This window comes from Lampris incognitus, chromosome 1 (assembly GCF_029633865.1).
Source record: "Lampris incognitus isolate fLamInc1 chromosome 1, fLamInc1.hap2, whole genome shotgun sequence".
Lineage (NCBI taxonomy): Eukaryota > Metazoa > Chordata > Actinopteri > Lampriformes > Lampridae > Lampris > Lampris incognitus.
The window spans coordinates 29,610,626-29,631,183 of record NC_079211.1 but is presented as its reverse complement, the minus strand read 5'-3'; the positions used below and the strand labels follow the sequence as shown (position 1 = coordinate 29,631,183).

The following is a 20,558-nucleotide window of genomic DNA, read 5'->3' as shown; positions in this document are numbered from 1 at the left end:
AAATATGGGTGTGACCATTAACTCTGCAGCCTGCACCCATCTACAGGCCAGTGGCCACTCTTTCGGAGATGAAGATGTGCACATCCTTGATAGGGAGGAACGCTGGTTTGAACGGGGAGTCAAAGAGGCCATCTATGTTAAGAGGGAACGACTGAACCGAGGGACGGGGGGGCTAAGAGTAGATCTGTTGCCATCTTACAATGCTGTGATTTCAAACATTCCCAAATCCTCTGTGAATAGTACACATCGCCATTGTAACTCTAGTCAATGGTCACACACATCAAAGAAGGTTGAATCAGTTCATCTGGATACATTTACTGACAGATGTTTCATCACACACATATTTGCATATGAAACTGGTTGTTGGTTTCGGTCGTTATGTAACTGTATTGTTTATAAGGGTGGGAATACCTGCAGTCAGCTGAGACTGAAGAGGTCAGTTAGATGAGTGATGCAACGTATCTGTCAATAAACATTGTATCCAGATGAACTGATTCAACCTTCTTTGATGATCGGTTTCAAATGCAAATAACCGACCACTTTTTCAAGGATGAGGATGTGCACATCTTGGAGGAATGCTGGTTTAAACGGGGAGTCAAAGAGGCCATCTACGTGAAGAGGGAATGACCATCCCTGAACAGGGGGGCTAAGAGTACATCTGTCGCCATCTTACAATGCTGTGATTGCAACTATTCCCCAATCCTCTGTGAATAGTATACATGGCCATTGTAACTCTAGTTAATGGTCATGGCAATTTGTACATGAAACTGATGGTTGTTTTCGGTCACTATGCCACTGTATTGTATTTAAGGGTGGGGATACCTGCAGTCAGTTGAGACTGAATAGGTCACTTAGATGAGTGATGAAACGTTTTTCTCAATAAACGTTGTGTCCAATGAACTGATTCAACTTTCTGTGGTTGCAGTCTATTCCTTTTTTTTAGGACCGACATGACTTCATTTAAAAAGTCATTATTTGAAGCCATGGTAAATAAATTTAAAAAGAAAAGCGCTGTCTGACCCTAAAAATTAACTAATCATCTAATTAGCAATGAGGGAATAGTCTCAGAATTGGCACAGATCTCACAATTTTGAGAAAAATCCCGTTTACATTCCACAGCAGAGGAGGCTGTATGAAAACAGTTTACAGAAAGTGTTTGACTGTCAGAGTTTTTCACATTACTGTTACCAGGGCTTGGATTCAGCATTGCTGGAGGGATTGGCAACCAGCATATCCCTGGAGACAACAGCATCTACATCACCAAGATCATTGAAGGAGGAGCAGCCCAGAAAGATGGTCGTCTGCAGACTGGAGACCGCCTGCTAGCTGTAAGAGTCCCCACCTCCCTGAACCACAGTCCCATATTCCACTTTTACAGCAAAATCAATTTACTTGCTTGCATCAGAGTTCACTGGCCAGTCGAAAACATGTTATACCAACGATGGTAAATTAAATCTGCACAAAAGTATGTTGGTTATTGGTACTGCTAATCAGCAATACCTATTTGCATATAGCAGTGACTACCATACTCACTTGATGACTCAACTGTAGCTGTGAGATAATGTGTGTTTTCCAATCAGAGAGCTGACTGCATGCTTTTGGAGCCCCTTCAGTACATTGTGTGGTTGTGTGCCCTGTCCTGTCATTGCAAAGTGAGCCAGGCAACACAGAGCAGCATTTATGAGCTCTGTGTGTGATTGATATGCTGCCATAATGTAGCCTCAAACTCCAGAGCAGCTCCCTGGGCATATTTGTACCACACTGCAGAAGATAAAAAGACCCACCTGCCCGGCAAACGAGTGCCTATGCCGTAAAAGAATATTAGATGTTTTTAAGGCTACCATAAATCAGAAAAAGTCATTTGCCACAATGGTACTCATTCTGTTACCTTTATGAAAAAGCTGTGAATGACTACAGCAATACATCAATGTATTCCTCCTTCTCCTATTGCAGTGAGCTGTTATAAACGCATTGCCGTGTTGATCATTTTGCAGCAGTCTGAATTAAGATATATCCAAGAAATTAGGTATCGAAGCGGAAATCCGGGATTTCTTAGTTATTTTATCCATCTAGATCATGGAGTCAGGTTATATGTAATATTAATTGGCATCTTTGCTGTGGTTGGAGACACTCTCCATATACCACTGTTGACATTTTTGACCAGGTAGGACAAACACCAGTACAGAGGGAAACACCATTTCTACTCGAGTTGGAAAAAGGATATAAACATGATGATGATCATGACGACGTGGTGATCCTTCTGATAAGACCAATCTTTTGGTCTTATCAGAAGGAATCTACAAATCAGAAGGAATCTACCAATTCCACAATCTATATCACAGTACATCAGTGTTCTCATATACTAGTTTGATGTCGTTTCTTATATATTAGCTTTTCTGTGTTAGCATTGGTTCGAGGACGCCATTTTTACAATAACGGGAACAGTTTACTGCTCAGCTGACGACACACGAGCGACAATGGTTATTACAACTTGTTTATAGTACTCACCGCCAGAGGGAGGGACCGATCAAGGAAATCACATATTTCAGCTTTAAAAGTAGAAAAAGAGATGAGATTTGGTGGATATATTCCTGTAACTGCTTTTGACCTCTTGCTTAGACTGCATGAGATATGAACCTGTAACTCCTCAAGTGAAATGTTTTGAAATCCTGTGACACCTTCAGACTGATTCATAAGGGTGTCGGCTGGTGGACCCTGAGTGCTGACGTAAGGATAATGTTCCCAATTCTCCCGTGTGTTTTTTAGGTGAACAATATCATCCTACAGGACGTGCGTCATGAGGAAGCAGTGGCTGCCCTGAAGAACACCTCTGACATGGTGTACCTCAAGGTGGCCAAGCCTGGGCCTGTGCACCTCAATGACATGTATGCCCCACCTGACTACTCCAGCAGTACGTATCTTCTTCTTCTCCCTCTTTGTCTTCATCTTCTTCTTCCTCTTCTTAGCTTGGCTATGGTGCAAAACACTGTTCACATACCACATACATTCACATAGCTGTCATCCTGTACGATGATGCTAATCGAGGAACAAGCCTAGGAGAAAAAAAGCAGTGATGTTAAAACATGTTTGATGTAGGGTAAAGTGTGAATTGTAAATAAAGGTCCATGCTACTGTACACTGCACTGGGGGGCTGTTTGTTAATTGTCATCAGAGAGGTATCACAAGAATTGTATGAAAGGCAGCAGTTCTCCCAGAACTGCTATTCCAAGACTCCAAGATTGGATGCACACACACACACAAATAAATACACACACACACACACACACACACACACACAACTGCCCACAGCAACAACAAGCCCAGACCTTTACCTCCCACTGAATGTGGATGGTTTCTCACATCCCACCTGCTCATAAGAGCCCACGCTTTAGAGCTCCTGCCTCACAAAAAACGTTCACAAAACAAGTGTTTCAGTATTCAAGGGGCCTGGTGAAGGTTTCCTGTATATTCTAAATGGTTGTAGTTGTCAGGGCTGCTGTGAGCACTTAATGCTAACTCAAACCTTTTCCAACTGCACAACCCACAGTCAGATGAGTTCAGAGGCTTGTTTGGTCCAACTTATTTGCCTCCAGTACGAATGTAAATCCAGAAGAAAGTTTGGTTTCCACCTTACTGATCTGTCTTTACTGAGTTAACACATTGACACAGCACTGAAGCTTACTACTGTTAATTAGTATGAACACATCCGAGTCTTAATAAGATGTATAGATTTGTTTCATACATATTTATTTTATACGTACATATATTACATTTAAACAAAAGAAAACCCCAGTGCCAGTAATTAATTTCATTTTTTTTTTGCTGGTATTTTGATAGGGAATTTGTAATTTTGAGGTCGTTGGGACAGTAATGCTAAGGGTATCTCTTCTAGCTGCATTCTGCTACAGTGCCCCAGTTGCACTTATTTTGCAATCATCTTTCCTTTCTCTCTATTGGCCTGGCCCTCCCTCCAGCCTTCCCCACCATGGTGGACAACCACGTCAGCCACAACTACATGGGGGCCATGGAGCCCAAACCAGTGTACCAGCCACCCCAGGTGACCCCGTCCAGGTACTCCCCTGTTCCCCGCCACATGCTCGGGGAGGAGGACTTCACAAGGTCAGTCATGGGTCTGTTCTTCCATGAGCTATAACATAGGCCGTATAACACGGCCTACGTTATCGGTTTATAACCCCCTTGAAAGATGGCTATGATTGGTTGAGCATGAATACTGTCGTCACACAGACGAGACGGAGAGACCCTCCGTCTCTAACCTTAACCCTAACCCTAACCCATGCTGCCTTCCCTTCTGACGCCGATGTTCAGCTAACGTTAGCCGACGTGACGACGACGGCTAACGTTAGCTATCTCCTCCGTCTCTTCTGTATGACGACAGTATTCGTACTCATCCAATCATAGCACAGACAGACGAATATTAATGAGATCTTTCAAGGGGTTATAAACCTATAACATGGCCTATGTTATACCTGTCTTCCATTCATGATTCTCTCCATCTCTGCTCATTTACAGGCTCTCTTGGTGTAGGCTTGAATATAGCACAGCACATGGACTGCTTATGGATACTCTGTTTATTTAACATTATGCATCTTTGTGCGAGTAGTCCTCCAAAGAAGACAGTACACATTCTCTCAGTGACAAAACTAATCAGTCCTAAAAGCAATTTCATCTTTGCACATTCGTATGGTCACCCTTTGCACCAACCAATCTTGATTTGCTTGAGGTACTCTGTTTCATTTCAAAGTGTGGTTTTTGTTTTTGGCTACGGTTACATGTATGTGCATTTATGCAGTTTAACGTGTCGTGTCAAGTGCGCCAGAAATGGTGTGATAGAAAAGGAAAACTTCAGCGCTGCGTCTTTGAACACAGCAGGACCCTGAAGTTGGAAAGTGTCTAGTGGCTGTGGGCTGACCGATTGCTTCAGAGCAACTTGTGTTGTCTCTCGTCCTTGTTTTGACTTTGTTATAAACTATAACCTCCTATCCAAGTATTGGATCAGAAGTAGCGTTCATTGAAACCTGATTTGAGCTCCCAAGAGGCTTTGAGTCATCTTAACCCACATCTTTAGGCAGGAGGCAGTATTCCTCCTTTGTGCGTGCATGTTGTCTGTATGTGTGTGTGTGTGTGTGTGTTGGGGGGAGGGGTAGGTGTGGGTGGTTGTGCACCCATGTGTATGCGTGTTTGAGCCAATGCGCATCGGTTCCTTGCTGACTTGCATTGTTTGTTGCGTGGCCCTGCTGTGTCCTTGCACAAGCTGTCCATGTGCCTTGTATGTGCATTTGTCCCATCTGTGTGTTTGTTGTAATGTGTGTTCTTTTGCGTGTCCCACACTTGTCCCATTCACTGTGATTTCTGTACCCCCCCTCCCCCAGCAGGGCTGAACCTATTTACAGTGTCATCCACAAACCTGGGGACAGCAAGGTGCCCCAGGCCCTCTGCAGAGGGGCGCCCCAGGACAAAGGCTTCTGTCCTTCCCCTGCTTCCTTCTACCAAGTTGCACTCCCCTTCTCTGACAGGTACTAACCCAGTGCATTGCACCTTGCTTAGCTAACTCTCCTCTCTACAGCCTCATGCTGCCCCACCATCAGCCCACTCATATAGCCCAGCATCTGGAACCTGGCATCAGGCTGCAGGGGCAGGGCAGGGGAGGGACAGGGGGCATCTGCCTTGCCAGCAGTTCCCTGTGCCATGTGCACGCATGGATTATCCTGGCAATGGCAGAGGAGATGGATGGAGCCAAAAAACATGGCGGCAAACAAAAAGGAGGCAGATTATTTGCGCTAACGTGGTTCTTGTTGTCAACCAACGTTTTCTTCTATAGTCTCCGGTCTCCATGCGTTGTAGCAGTCTGTAAAAGTTCCCCCTGTCCCAGTCCTCCTCTGTTTACCATTCATGTATGTATGTATGTATGTATGTATGCTCGTACTCTGTCTGCTGTTTCTTTTTGTGTTTGTGTGATGTACTCATGGATTACTCAGCTGAACCTCGCCAGATGCATTCATTCTGTTATATTGTTAGTATGCATAAAACTTGCAAAAAGACAGAGATGAAAATTAGTATGGCAACACCATCCACCTGCAGAAGTGCAGACAAGTTTCACACAGTTTGCCAGCTTGTTCTTTTCTTTTGTGTTTTTTGCTATTGTGGCACCCAGATCTCAAAAGGTCTAAGTCTCCATCTCTTTTGTTGTGATTTATTCATCATTATATAAGCAATCTGTCCATGTCCATGATTCTAAAACAATTGTGTGCAATCAGTAAGTTTAATATGGAGTCATACCTACTCTTCACAAACACATCTCTACAGGAATGAGGCCGAAAGGGTCTCACGCTTGTGCAAGCTGCTCAGTTCCACCACTCAGGAGGAGCCCCCCCTGAAATCAACCCTGTGTCCCTGGCCAAGCTACTGTCACTGGGCCATAAAATACCCAATGAAATGTTCACATTTTTCTTTGTATTTGTTTTGTGAAAAACAGATGATGAAAAGTGGTGGCTGTTTTCCTTGTTTGTTGATTTTGTATCACTTTTACTGTCATATATTTCTCATTGTGTCCACAGTGTGCCCAACATCCATTACATTTTAAATTAATGAATGCCTTTATGTTGCTAAGTGCGTGCCAGCAAATTTATGTAACGTGTATGTAACTTCACACAGATTGTCTGTACCGGGTATGTCTTGCTCATCCATCAAAGCAAGTGTTTTTGTTTGCCTGTCCTTCCGTGTTTGCCTGTTCTTCCGTGTATGTATGTATGTGTGTGTGTTTGTATGTGCGCATGTGTGAAATACAGAGAGGAGCGAGAGAGAGAGAGGGAGGTGGGGTAGAGAGTGAGAGAAATAGACCCAGGTCTCGTTGCATGATTGTAAACAGGGTCAGACTGGCATTAAAATAAAAGGACAATACATACAAAAGTGGCAAGAGTGACTGGAGCAACCCTATATGCACATACTGTTTTGCAGCACATTACTGTTTTGCAGCCTGCTGCTCCCCTTATGTAAATATAAACCCCAGGTCTAGCTCTTACCATAAATGTATTGGGAGGGGAGAGCTTTATCCTGCATGAGCCAGCCAGCAAGGAGCTGTGGACATTCCTGCAGCTGTCGTGATTCATCTGCACACTGGGAAAACCAGGCCATGCACTCAGGTCCTACCCCCACTCATCACACTGGCTGCCCCATGCTGCCAGCACCAATCATACACACTAAGATTCTGAGACAGTCACTCATAACATGCTGACACATATGCACACACACACACATGCATTCAATGGACACACAAATGCATGATGCATTCCAATGCACAATGATGACAAGCACAAATAGGCATTATCTCCTGTACAAGAAACCAACTAATTTGGCCGTGCAAATGAGAGTGGCCTACATACTGTGACCATATATGCACCTGTTATGGCCTAAGTGGGTTTGTATGTCGTGTCTGGTTTGGAATTCAGATAGAGTGGCAGTGTAGTTGATGACATCATCACTGACAACAGACTCCATCCCAGTCGCAACAGATGAGCATCCAGTTCCATCAGACTGACAGGAGACACCCCCACTACAGCACCGGCAGTATCTCCTTTGAGTCACACTGGGAGGTTTCTTTATTTTAGATGGGTGCTATAGTAAGTGTGGGGCCTCTGAAGAAGCAGAGCAGGCTACTGTGTGAGGATGAGTCAGAACTCGTGTCAGCCCCCTGTCCATCTGTGCGTCCCCTTTAGTGGTGTCATCAACAGACACATCCCCTGACATCCAACCTGCCCCTTCTCCATCTGATACTACCCCCTTTGCGGGGAGTTGTTGCTAGGTACCTCCAGCTACATCTTCACCAGCCACCATGGCCAAGCATGATTACTTAGCAACATGACATCTACTTTGCTGGTTGTCTTGCATAAATTCAGTAAAGATAAGCAAAGACCATTGAAGTGTTTCTGAGTCTTTCCAACTATATCTTTATGCATGCTCAATAATCCAGGTATGGAAATCAAAGAAAGTTAAATCTTCGTCTGTATTCAATGTTTTTTAACAGAAACATGTCATCACTCATCTAAAAGTGACCTCTTCTGTCTAAACTGACTGCAGGTATCCCCACCCTTATAGACAATACAGTGGCATAATGACCAAAACCAACGACCAATTTCATATGCAAATAGGTGTGACCATGAACTAGAGTTTCAGTTGCTTTGTGTACTATTCACAGAGGATGGGGGAATAGTTGCAATCACAGCATTGTAATATGGCGACAGATGCCCTCTTAGCCCCCCCCACCGGTTCAGTGATACTCATTCCCTCTTCACATAGATGGCATCTTTGACTTCCCGTTCAAACCAACTTGAAAGAGTGGCCACTGGCCTGTAGATGGGTGTAGACTGTGGAGTCCTGACCTGACGTGTTAGCTCTTCTGTGTTATGTCCTCCTCTTGGCCAGCGTCTGTTTAGTTCCCCCAATGTACAAGTCACGGCAATCCTCTCGGCACTTAACAGTCTACACTATATTGCTCTGTTTGTGCTGGGGGACCTGATCCTTGGGGTTGGACCAATTTTTGGCGCAGTGTGTTTTGGGGTTTGAAAGAACTGAGACACGGTGTTTGCTGTCCAGGGATACCACCTAGACATTGGTTCAAATTTGTGGACAACACCTTGGTTAAAATTAAATTTCAGAACATTTCACCGACCACATTAACTCTGTGGACAACCACATCAAGTTCACCAGGGAGGATGTGAAAAATGACAGGTTAGCCTTCTTAGACTGTGAAATTGCAATTGAGGACGGGGGACATTTGATTGTTGATGTTTGCCTTAAACCAACACATCCAGATCAGTACTTAAGGTTTGACTCTCATCATCCACTGGAGCACAAACTAGGAGTCATCAGGACGCCGTACCACCGAGCTGACAACGTCCCCACCGACACAGCAGCCGGGGAAGGAGAGAAATCCCACATTATTGTCCGACACTAGAATAACATGACATGATACAGGATGCGTAAGGCGCCTTGTTTGACTTGTGCTGTTTTGTTTATTTTGGTTTATATACATTAGTCTTTCTTTTTTTTTTCCACTTTTGTTTTGTTTTGAAAGTTTTGTTTTGTTTTGATTTGACTGATAATGTATAAAAAAAGGGATAGGACCAGAAAAGTTCTTTACTTCATCTTGCGCCCTTTTCGAACATGGACTAGTTATTACTTGTGTTGTTACAGAGAGTTTGCAAAATATGTTCACTGTTATTTCCATTTGTTTTGTATTCCTGCCTATAGTATATCTTATTTTGTTATTTCAACATGTTCGAAATAAAATCAATCAATCAATCAAAATTGAACAGGCCCAGGTGAAGTGTGGTTATCTTAACTGGGCGTTTGTCAGGAAGATGTCCAAACAGTGCACCAGCCAGTCGAAGGGAGGAGAAGGACAACGGCTGTCTAAGGGTAAACCAGTGGTGATTCCGTATGTGGTGGGAGTGTCGGAACAGTTGAGATGCGTATTTTTCCAAACAAAGCATCTCAGTTGCTTTCAAACCCCAAAACACACTGCGGCAGAAATTGGTCCACCCCAAGGATCGGGTCCCCCAGCACAAACAGAGCAATATAGTGTACGCTGTTAAGTGCCAGGAGGATTGCCATGACTTGTACATTGGGGAAATCCAACAGACGCTGGCCAAGAGGATGGCACAACACAGAAGCGCTAACACGTCAGGCCAGGACTCCACAGTCTACACCCATCTACAGACCAGTGACCACCATGGACGGATTAATGCACGGGCCGACGGGGCCCAGGCCCCAGGGCCCCGCCCTTCTGGGGGCCCCTAAGATTAGCGAAATTACGTCCTCTGAAATCCGCCCAATGATTACCCATCTACTGAAAATGCCAGTAGATGAGTAATGCAACGTTTCTGTCAATAATCGTTGTGTCCTGATGAACTGATTCAACTCTTTTGGTCTTTCCAACTAGTTTTATCTAGCCTATTTTTTTCAATGCAATTCTGATTAAGAGAAGAGAGAGAGAGAGCGCGCGAGAGAGAGAGAGAGAGAGAGAGAGAGAGAGAGAGAGAGAGAGAGAGAGTGTGTGTGTGTGTGTGTGTGTGTGTGTGTGTGTGTGCTTGCGGTGGCGACATTATGTGCACAATCACCAAACAGATATCTCCCTCCTGAGTGCCGTATCTACAGGGCTGCAGCCGTGAGTAAGATATGGAACAATGCTACTAGTTAGCTTGTTTGTTCAGAGAGCCGCTTATGTAAATACAGATGCATGATAACTGCAGCAGCAGCTTAGCTAATCAGTAATGTCTTGTGTTTCTCGCAAATACCAGTTACCTGGCTGCTCAGTGGAGGAATCCAGTGACCAGTAAGGCAATAAAGAGCTCTTTGACCCCTCACAAGCACTTGCAGAGGCAGCAATGATACTTAAGTGGAGTTTAGAATAAAAATAATCATGTCAGATTCAGAGTGCTCGAGTCTCAACTGCTAATCATTCATCACTCCTGTTTTATTCTCGGTTGCACTTAGAAGCCTGAAATATCTTAAACCGTCTGTCGCCTTTGCAGTGAATACATTTTCCCCCCATGTCAAATTAGAATGATATAGCAGCTTGTGAATACGAGGCAGTTGCAGAAAATCTATGGTTGAAATTCCAGCGTTGACACCAGAGGGTAGAGGAAAGAGGTGAAGCAGTTGGTGTTTTTTTTTCATCTGTACATGCCAGCCATAAGCTTGTGTGATCCTGCCAGAGAAAGGGAGAGATAGAGTGTGCTCTGAGAGGTGGTGTCTGTTTGTGGAAAATGGCGTCCATCTGCAGTGTCCACCATTAATCAGCCAAGCAGAGCCAATTACTGAGCTGAGCCCAGGGCAGTGCGACCCGCTGAACCCCACAGCCCACATCTCCATTCACAGCATTAGGATTGAGCCGCCACCGCCTCAGCCAAAACACTGAAGCAGACAGGGAAAAAGTGTGTGTGTGTGTGTGTGCATGCGTGCGTGCGTGCGTGCGAGCGTGTGTTTGTGTGTGTTTTGGGGGGGGGGGTTGAATTAGAAAGAGAGTCACAGGAGACATGGCTGGGCAGAAAGAAAGGGTTTTACAGCTCTATAACTGTTTACATTCCTGGCATGGATGAAAAGACAAGGGGGGATGGGAGGGGAGGCAGGTCCCATGATAGGGAGGGAGTGCTTGATCCCTATGTTCAAAACCTTTGGAATTCACTCCCTTTTTTCACGAAACTGCCTGGGCAATTCTTGTACTACTTTCACTTATGCACGTGTGCACTTGTATGCACATGTATAAACAGTGCACCCACCAGCACACACACACACAAAACATGTACAGCTCCCTCAGAGAGCGCAGCTAACAATGAGATAAGAGTCAGACAGTGCCCTTAGTTGTCTGAATATTGCATAGTTGCCTCTAATATCTTTGCAGAGACAAAAATTGGTGCCTGCTGTCCAAGTGTACTGTTGGGTCAAAGCCTCTGAGGAAGTGACAAGAAAGGCCTGAAAGTCAGATTAAGTTTATGAGTTCCTCAATGTGTTTACACTCTGACACATTACAAGGAGCTGCTGGGAGTCTGCATGGCTAGACCCTAGGGGACCAGGCAGGCGGGCAGGAATGCTTGTGTGCTGTGCTGAGGAGCTGGACCTGCGGTAGCATCACAGCAGAGATGAGGGTCGGCATTGAAAGACTCCCATCTCCACGCGTCCTACTCCCCATGCTTTTGATGTGACACGCAGCCCTGTTGAGGGGAGGACCAGTCACAGCAGGTAGTTCAGCACGGCACGCTGGGGGTGCATGACTCCGGCTGCTTCCTACAGGACAGAGCGGCGATGGTGCATGGGCGGGTGAGGGTTAAGTTTTGCCTTGCTAGTAATGATGAGGAGAGAGTGTTTGTGACAGCTCAAAGAGGAGCTGTTTCCCATCACAGCCCAGCAGGCTGAGATAGGGAACACTGGGGCCTGTACACTAGAGCTTCTAAAATTGTCGTCCCGCTCAGTGACGGGCCAGAGATAGGGGGGCGGGCTTGCGGGTTGCACGCAGAGTTATGTGCCACAACCACCATGTTCACGGTCAACATCTCATCTTCCATGTCGCTGGTGAGGACCCTGCCTGAACGCACAATTAGGAAATGCTCTTTCAGAAGCAAACGCGGAAACCTAAGGTAACCATGGAGATATCTGTGATTCACCAAGCGGGGATGGAAGGCTCAAGAGCGAATGCAAGGTTATATCGAAGCTTTGAACTGTTTGACGACGAGTCACTTTTCATAGAATATGAAGTATTTTTAAGGCACATGTGACTTGTCATTTATTGATTTAGCGTTTTATTTGTACACCCAAAGGTTTGCCTAAAGGTCATGAAAAAGAGAAGTGTGAATACACATAGAGAGAATGGGGTATGTGCGTTTTGAGCCTGGTCAGTCTGGGTGTATTGAAGCTTGAACTGCAACTCACGTGGAAAGAAGCCCGACACAGAAATTGCAGGAAGCCCTATAGACCCAGACCCAATACGCTGCTGTTGTGCTGGTATTATGCTCACCACTGTTTGGGATTCCATCTTATTTTTTGAGTTTATAAAAGGCTCTCATGGTCCGAGTCCATTTCATTTCAAAAGTATGCAGGAGAATTGTATCCTGTTACATATTAAGCACTACATAAACATATTTATGTAGGCGCCATCCAGTCTTTCTGAAGTACCTTTTTACTCGTGGTGAAAAACCATTGAGAACTTTCCATGGCTTTTCAGCTGGCTTTAGTGGAGGGATCAGGGCTGTTTCCAGTGCCGGCATGAGGATGATGCCCAAAGTTTTACATGCTGTCTAGGCTGCCACTGATGGGAAAATGGTCTCAACAGCAACTTAGAGCACAGCCATTAGGGATTGAGGAGGAATTGTTCCTTTAGACCGCAGGCTGAGTACTGCAAGAGAAGACCACTAATGGGAACCATGCGGCGTTTTCTGTTTTTCTGTTAAGCGAGGTGACTCTGTGTGAGAGCGTGTATGTATATGTGTTTCTGAGACAGCAAGTATGTGTGTGTAGCTGTCAGTGTATGTGTCTATAGGAGAGTGAGTGAGACCACGTGCACGCTTGTGTGTATACCTTCATGTGGGTCAATGTGTGTGTGTGTGTGTGTGTGTGTGTGTGTGTGTGTGTGTGAGAGAGAGAGAGGGGGGGGGGTATTGTGGAGCTTACTTACTACTGAGTATTTTTTGCATTAGTCTGAAGCATGTTCTCACAAGGCTTTTGATGGCCCGTAGCAGTGGCTTGGCCTCTCTAGCATCCTCAAAACTGAGGCAGTCAGAATAGCCTGCTGGAGGATGAGTCATAGCGGCTAAACTTAAAACAGAGCATGAGACCACTCATTGTGACTGTACATGTATATGAGAATGTATGCATTTGCCAAAATGTATGCTGGAGTGTTTGCATATGTGTGCATTCACATGAAGGCACTTTGCTAAAGGAAAAGTGGTACTGTGCATTTAGATCCGCGTGCTTTCACACCTGGAAGTTGTTTCGAAACCGGGAGCGTTTCCCCCCCCAAATACCGGTTCATTTGGAAATGTGTGAACACAGCAATCGTACTCGGATGTGGGACAAAACAAGCGGGCTGAGATTGCCAAGAAAGGGTGGTCTCAGCTCAAAGAAGGTTGAATCAGTTCATCTGATATTTAGTGAGGGAAAAGTTTCATCCCTCATCTAAGTGACCTCTTCAATCTCAACTGACTGCAGGTATTCCCACCCTTATAAACAATGCAGTGGCATAACGACTGAAACCAATGACCAGTTATATATGTAAATATGGGTGTGACCATTAACTAGAGTTGCAATGGCCGTGTGTACTCTTCAGAGGATTTGGGCACCTCTTGGCTTGCTTCCAATCGAAGCCTGGAGCGGTTTGTTTGCACTGAGAATGCAGTTGGACCCAACAGCCCAAAACAAGCTTACCTGATGCATCTTCGGAATAGAAATTGGGTGAACATGTCACCGTGTGCATTATTGAAAGCGCACCTTCTCCCACTGAATTGTCTCGAAGCAGCGCGTCTTCTTATGAAATGCATCAACACATTATTTTCGAAACAAAGTCTAGATTCACATTTAAAGTGAAAGTGATACTCGAACTGATAACACTGCAATGATGAGCTAGTGAGTTTGCTCCATTTTCGATGCATTGTTCCCGTGTTTTTCTTTTCAGTAGATAGCGATGAAATTCCTGCAAGAAAAATCTGACCGATGAGGGAACAGTTTGCTCGCGCATGACATTTAACAATTTTGGTCCATTTTTAAATACGGCCATGTGAAGACAAACCGAACCAGGGTGCGAGTTCAACATTATAACAAGGCGAATTGACTACGGGTGTGAAATTTGCCTCAAGTTGCAGATTTATGTTACAGCAGAAATAATAAGTGAATATTATTACTGCAGTGGTCCCCTGCTTACAAAGTCATTGGCATCCGATTTACTATCAGTATGATTAGGACCCTTTAACCATTTTTTCAGGATTTGGATATTCATACATACGTGAGTGTGTGTGTGTGTGTGTGTGTGTGTGTGTGTGTGTGTGTGTACACGTGCCTATTGTGTATGGCTCTTGAATAGAGTATACACGACAAGTCAGGATCACCCACGGAGTAAAACTAATAAATGAATATAGTTTTCATAAAGTGTCTCTGTGCACCCCTCTGTCTATCTCCCGTCTTCCATTTCTTTTGGCTATATCTCTCTCTTGTTTCCTCTCTGCCTGTCTCTGTCCTCCTCTCCTGTGCTCTCAGTCCTGCCCTGCGCCCTGATGCTGTCGCTCTGTTTGGCAGGGAGCCACGGAAGGTGCTGCTGCACAAGGGCTCTACAGGCCTGGGCTTCAACATAGTTGGTGGCGAAGATGGAGAGGGCATCTTCGTCTCCTTCATCCTGGCAGGAGGACCGGCCGACTTGAGCGGGGAGCTCAGGAGGGGCGACAGGATCCTCTCGGTCAGTATCTCGGCCTTTGTCTGGCTTCTTTCTATCTCCTCGCTGCATAACTATTACAACCAGACCAACGTAAGTCAGAAATAGCAAAACACCACCCATAAGTAAATGGTGATGTTTAAGGGAGCAGGGTAGCCCTAAATTAAGACACTGAATCCCAGTGGAGGGTACAAGGAAAAATACTTTTTTTTTTCTTATGGGATTTTTTATGTCTTTTGTGTTACATACCAAAGCCCTCATCCAGAAAGTATTTGGCTTTATAATTCTATGTTATACTCAAAAACATTCTCTGATTTGCAAATATTACTATTGTTACCATGTCGGCCCTGTGATGGCCTGGCAGCCTGTCCAGGGTGTCACCCCGCCTGCCGCCCAATGACTGCTGGGATAGGCTCCAGCATCCCCGCGACCCTGAGAGCAGGATAAGCAGTTTGGATATTGGATGAATGGGCAATTATTACAAGTTATGACAGGCTTTTATAACCTATTGTAAATAAAAACAAAGGTCTCTTATGTCTTGATGCAAGCTCAGTAATCCAGGTAAGAAAATCAAAGAAGGTTGAATCAGTTCATCTGGCTACGTTTATTGACAGATATGTTTCATCACTCAAATAAGTGATAGCTTCAGTCTAATCTGACTGCAGGTATCCCCACCCCTTATAAACAATACAGTGGCATAACAACCAAAACCAACTACCAGTTTCATATGCAAATATAGGTGTGACCATTAACTACATTTACAATGGCCATGTGTACTATTCACAGAGGATTTGGGAACGTTTGCAATCACAGCATTGTAAGATGGCAACAGATGTACTCTTCGCCCCCCCCCCCCCGGTTCAAGGATGGTCTCTTAACATAGATGGCCTCCCCTTTGAACAGGGAGTCAAGGTTATCAACACCACCGAAAAAAACGCTATCTATCTATCTATCTATCTATCTATCTATCTATCTATCTATCTATCTATCTATCTATATGTGTGTGTGTGTGTGTGTGTATGTATGTATATATATATATATGTGTGTGTATATATATATGTGTGTGTATGTATATATATATATATAAATCATATATATATACATGTGTGTGTGTGTATCTATATATACATCATGTATATATGCATGCCCTGTGATGGCTTGGCGGCCTGTCCAGGGTGTCTTCCTGCCTGCCACCCAATGACTGCTGGGATAGGCTCCAGCATCCCTGCGACTCTGACAGCAGGATAAGCGGTTTGGATAATGGACGGATGTGTGTGTGTGTGTGTGTGTGTATACATATATATGTGTATATATATATACATATATATAATCCAGTGAGTCAAGTAAATTCTTCATGAGACAGTACAAGTCTGTTTCATGCCATAAACAGTCATCAGCAATTTACTTGACTCACCGGATTATTTTGCGCCTTGTTTGTTGAGCACTTTCCCTACCATTGAGTGTTTCTTTTAACAAAGTTATATATATCTCACATCTCCCTCTCATATTCCCCCCTTCCCATACACCCCTGTGTGTTTTTGCTATGTTTATCTGTTGTCTTGTTTCCTCCCGTTTATTGTAAAGCGACTTTGAATGTTAGAAAAGTGCTATATGATTGATTTATTGTGTGTGTGGGTCAAAACACTCTTCATGATGGCAAGAACAGGTTATATCTCCTGTGGATAAAATAAAAATATCCAGCTCGAGATCTACTGGAGGATAGACTTGGCTCCTTAAAACTAGACATGGCCTTCATAGAAAGCCCTGTTTCCCTGCGATGTCCTTTATTAGACAGGGCACTAGCACCATCAACCCATGACCAAGGTTTTATTGAAAACTTTCCCCTCCCGGTCTGTGTCAGGTGAATGGGGTGAACCTGAGGAATGCCACCCACGAGCAAGCAGCTGCGGCTCTGAAGAGAGCTGGCCAGACTGTCACCATCATAGCCCAGTACCGGCCTGAAGGTAGGAGACCTCCAGCCCTCTCTCTCTCTCTCTCTCTCTCTCTCTCTCTCTCTCTCATTAGAATCATGTGTATACACTGTAGCGAATTAGGGGGCAGCCCGGGAACCGCTACAGTCGGGACGTGAACCCATATCTCCTGCACCGCGGGTGACAACGTTAACCAGTCGACTAAAGGGTCTGACCCGTGTACCAGTGGTTCTCAACCTTTTTGGGGTCCTGGACCCCCTGCGTATTTTTGATCTACCCTGAGGACCCCTCCACCTGATCTTGGGGGAGGGGGGTTGCAATTTGATAGAAACAGTAGAAACTGCATTTTAAATTGCATTATAGCATTTATTCACTCTTTGGGGCAAAAATAAGAGCTTTCAGTTGTAACTTAGATATAGTTAACAAAACAGAATTCTTATGCAGTAACTTTCAGATATATGTAACAAAACAGAATATGTATTCAGTAACTTTTAACAATGCAAACGGGAGCGAGATCTCTTATTAAAATACAATAAATTACACTTGTGAAACAGATGTAATTAGAGAAAAGTCCTGTTACCCTTTATAGTTTAGGTAGAGAAAGGTCTCAGTCACATTTGAGTAAAATAATCCTATTTCTATAAATGTCATAGGATCTTTTTTTTTAAAGATATTTTATTTTCACGGACCCCTTGCAATTACACCACGGACCACTAGGGGTCCGCGGACCCCCAGTTGAGAAACACTGCGTTACACTACCCCCCTCTTTCGGGAAGATCAACTCCCTCGCACCTCTGGGCGCACGCGCTTCCGATGATCTCATGGTCTCACCATCCCACTTCTTACACCAATGTAACGAATTCTGGGGGGGGGGCAGCCCGGAGCCCGGGACGCCGCATCCGGGACGCGATCCCGTGTCTCTCGCACCGCGGGCGACAACGTTAACCAGTCGACTAAAGGGTCCAAGCCGTTAGCCAAGTGTCACCGTGTCTACTTATCCATGCACGTTACAATACTATTGAAACCCATTGATTTCACATGTTGCATTTCTCATCAAAATTAGTGTATAGTGACAGTTTAGACCATCAAATCAGCAGTAAAAATATAGCCCTGTGATACAGCGGACCTTGTTATTCCATGCATAGGACCTCCTATGCAAGTCAGCCTTTGATCAAGTATGGCTATACACTATTCTTTATATACACAAATTTGTCATTTAGTAGAAGGATCGACAAATAATGTCTATATCTACATCATGAGATAATTTGCTCCTCTGCTGCCCGGTTCCGCTGAATTTACTTAAATTGGACTTTATGGACCTGTTGTTTGTTGGCCCTTATGGGTTATGCCGTCATGCTAAAACTACCTGGCCTGGCTGCGAATGAGGACGGCGCTTTTAAATTAGGCCATTCATGTTTAGGGGCGCCCCTTGTACTCGCTGATTGAAGCGGTGAGCTGACTGCAAAAGGCGGGCAGACGGAACGCTCGTCGGGTCGTCGCTCGCTGTCCGACTCCCGCCGCGGAACGGAGCGTTTGGCGGGCACGTATAGCGTGACGGAGGGAAAACCGAGAGGGGAGGGGGGGGGGAGACACACCCGTCGAGAGCGGGATACTCGCCCCCGTAACTTGCGAGCGTGGAAGAGACGACTTCCAACTTGTGTCGCTACCAGCGCGGATGGGGGATGGGCCTGAAGCCGCATGAACTCCCTCCCATGTCTGGGTGAAGAAACTGCCGACCGCCAACGCGAAATTACTCGAAATTTAGTCACGTTAAAGGTGAGACGATAAACTAGATTGTTGTATCAGCCTCCTGACACGAAGTGGGTGTGTGTAGGGGGAACCGTCGCGGCAAATTGTGCAGGATTCTCCCAATGCATCAGGTACGAAAGCTAGGTACTAGCAGTGTTAGTTGTGTTCCATTGTAGCCCGAATGTGTGGGTTAGTTACTGTAGTGAATGGGCTCGCAGCTATTCATAGCCGTAGCTTGTGATCGAGCTTCAGCGTTATAAAATGGGACTGTCTGTTTAAGCAGCAACATTATGCCGTGGTAACCACTGAAAAAGCCGGCGAGGTCTCTTGCACACACACACACACACACACACACACACGTAAACAAATGCACTTTTGGAGGGTAACGTCACGGTTTGATTTTGCCCAAGATGCAAGATGGCTTGGAAATGAAGATTAATTTATAACAGCACGACTGCAATTGTGCTAAATGGGCTATAACATAAACGCAGGTTGGATTGCACCACAAACGTAGTTTTTCATGTTATCAGTGTTGGCAAACTAATTCATACACTTACGTATTTTTATATTTACTGAAATGTGCCTGAAAGCTGGCAGAGTCAGCAAACTACGGTAGACATTAGTTCATACGTGACGTATTTGACCGACCCGGTATGTGTACACAAGAGTTGCGGCTGAAACGGACATGCTTGTGTCGGTTTTCTGTTAAGTTCAGAAAGTGATCTCACCGGTCAACTCTGCTCATACTGACATTTCAGTGTCCGGGACACACTGAGCTACCAGATATTCCTACACATTAAAACATCTGACCGGGGGTAACCGCTTTCTATATTTAAATTAGCCAGTAATGTTCATGCAGGCTAAATCAGTCATGACGCGTCTGCAATACAGCAACAAGATGTTATTATCTCTATCTGGTTGACCTTGGGTCCAGGAAATGGCACAGCCCTTCCATGGTCGCATAAACATGGTGTAGATGGATAGATACCCCGGCAGATAGATTTACTTATGTTTTCTTCAGATTTCTCTGCATATATAACAGCGTGCTGTCGCATCCTGCTGCAACAGCAATGGAAAGGATGATATAGGCTTTGGGTCTAGGCTGTGTGCTTAGGTTGACTATAAGAGGAATGTGGGAGCATATAAGTTGTGGCATGCTTTCCCACTATTTTCCCGATACTTACTGTATAATAGCCCTTAAACTGTCTACTTGAGTTCTTTGGATGTGAGGCAGCGCAGCTGTGCATTTTGGCAAAGTGGAAGCAACAAATTTACTCTCTCTCTCTCTCTCTCTTCATCCTGCGATGACACCAAACTGTGACAAATACATTTCACATTCTCAGGTCACACTAATTAAGCACCACCTTGAATGATGGTGTGTTTGAATAAAGGGTACCATTGTTGTCAAATCAGGTTTTGGTACTGTGCCTCTTTGTAGGATAGTGAAGGACACTCAGATCTGTTTGGGTTATAAACTGATAATGCTTAGCTATTATAAACACATGATCCTAGAGTGCTGGCAAATTATTGACCTCCTACATCCTCACCGGTGCCCTTAAACCTGTCTCCAATAACCCTGCTGGCATTGTGAGTCCTTGTGCATGAGTTTGAAGCAAAAGTGCACCATAAGAGGACAGCCCATCAGGGAGAGGGGAAACGCGGTTCGTGAATGCTTGTTCACGCTGGGCAAGCAGCCTATGAGTACTCTCAGGGGCTGCAGCCCAGCAGTCCAAAGACCTCTGATGGAAGGCCAGCGCTGAAGACTACATGAAACCACAACAGCGCATACAAGGCTACAGCAGGAGGACTTCCCTGTTTCTCATTAGTTTATTGGATTATCACCCGGTCTTGAGCTCTAACTTGCATTGAGTTGGAATGAATTTAGATGAGGTTCCAATGTCAAGAGGTATAATTACAGTCGACCCATCGTATTCAGGAAACAAAGG

At 44.8% G+C, this 20,558-nt stretch overlaps 1 protein-coding gene across 4 annotated transcripts in view; it reads left to right on the top strand.

The window, feature by feature from the left end:
• Positions 1-20,558, top strand: part of dlg3 (discs, large homolog 3 (Drosophila)) — a 108,054-nt gene that overhangs the window by 75,027 nt on the left and 12,469 nt on the right. The window contains exons 9-14 of one of the 4 annotated variants that reach the window (XM_056294233.1): positions 1,192-1,328; positions 2,767-2,911; positions 3,975-4,119; positions 5,391-5,534; positions 14,800-14,956; positions 16,794-16,896. In XM_056294233.1, coding sequence (XP_056150208.1) covers positions 1,192-1,328; positions 2,767-2,911; positions 3,975-4,119; positions 5,391-5,534; positions 14,800-14,956; positions 16,794-16,896 — 831 coding nt within the window. Of the gene's footprint in view, positions 1-1,191; positions 1,329-2,766; positions 2,912-3,974; positions 4,120-5,390; positions 5,535-14,799; positions 14,957-16,793; positions 16,897-18,339; positions 18,744-20,558 lie in introns of those variants that run through there. The other 3 variants (XM_056294205.1, XM_056294218.1, XM_056294211.1) reach the window with 3 other exon arrangements.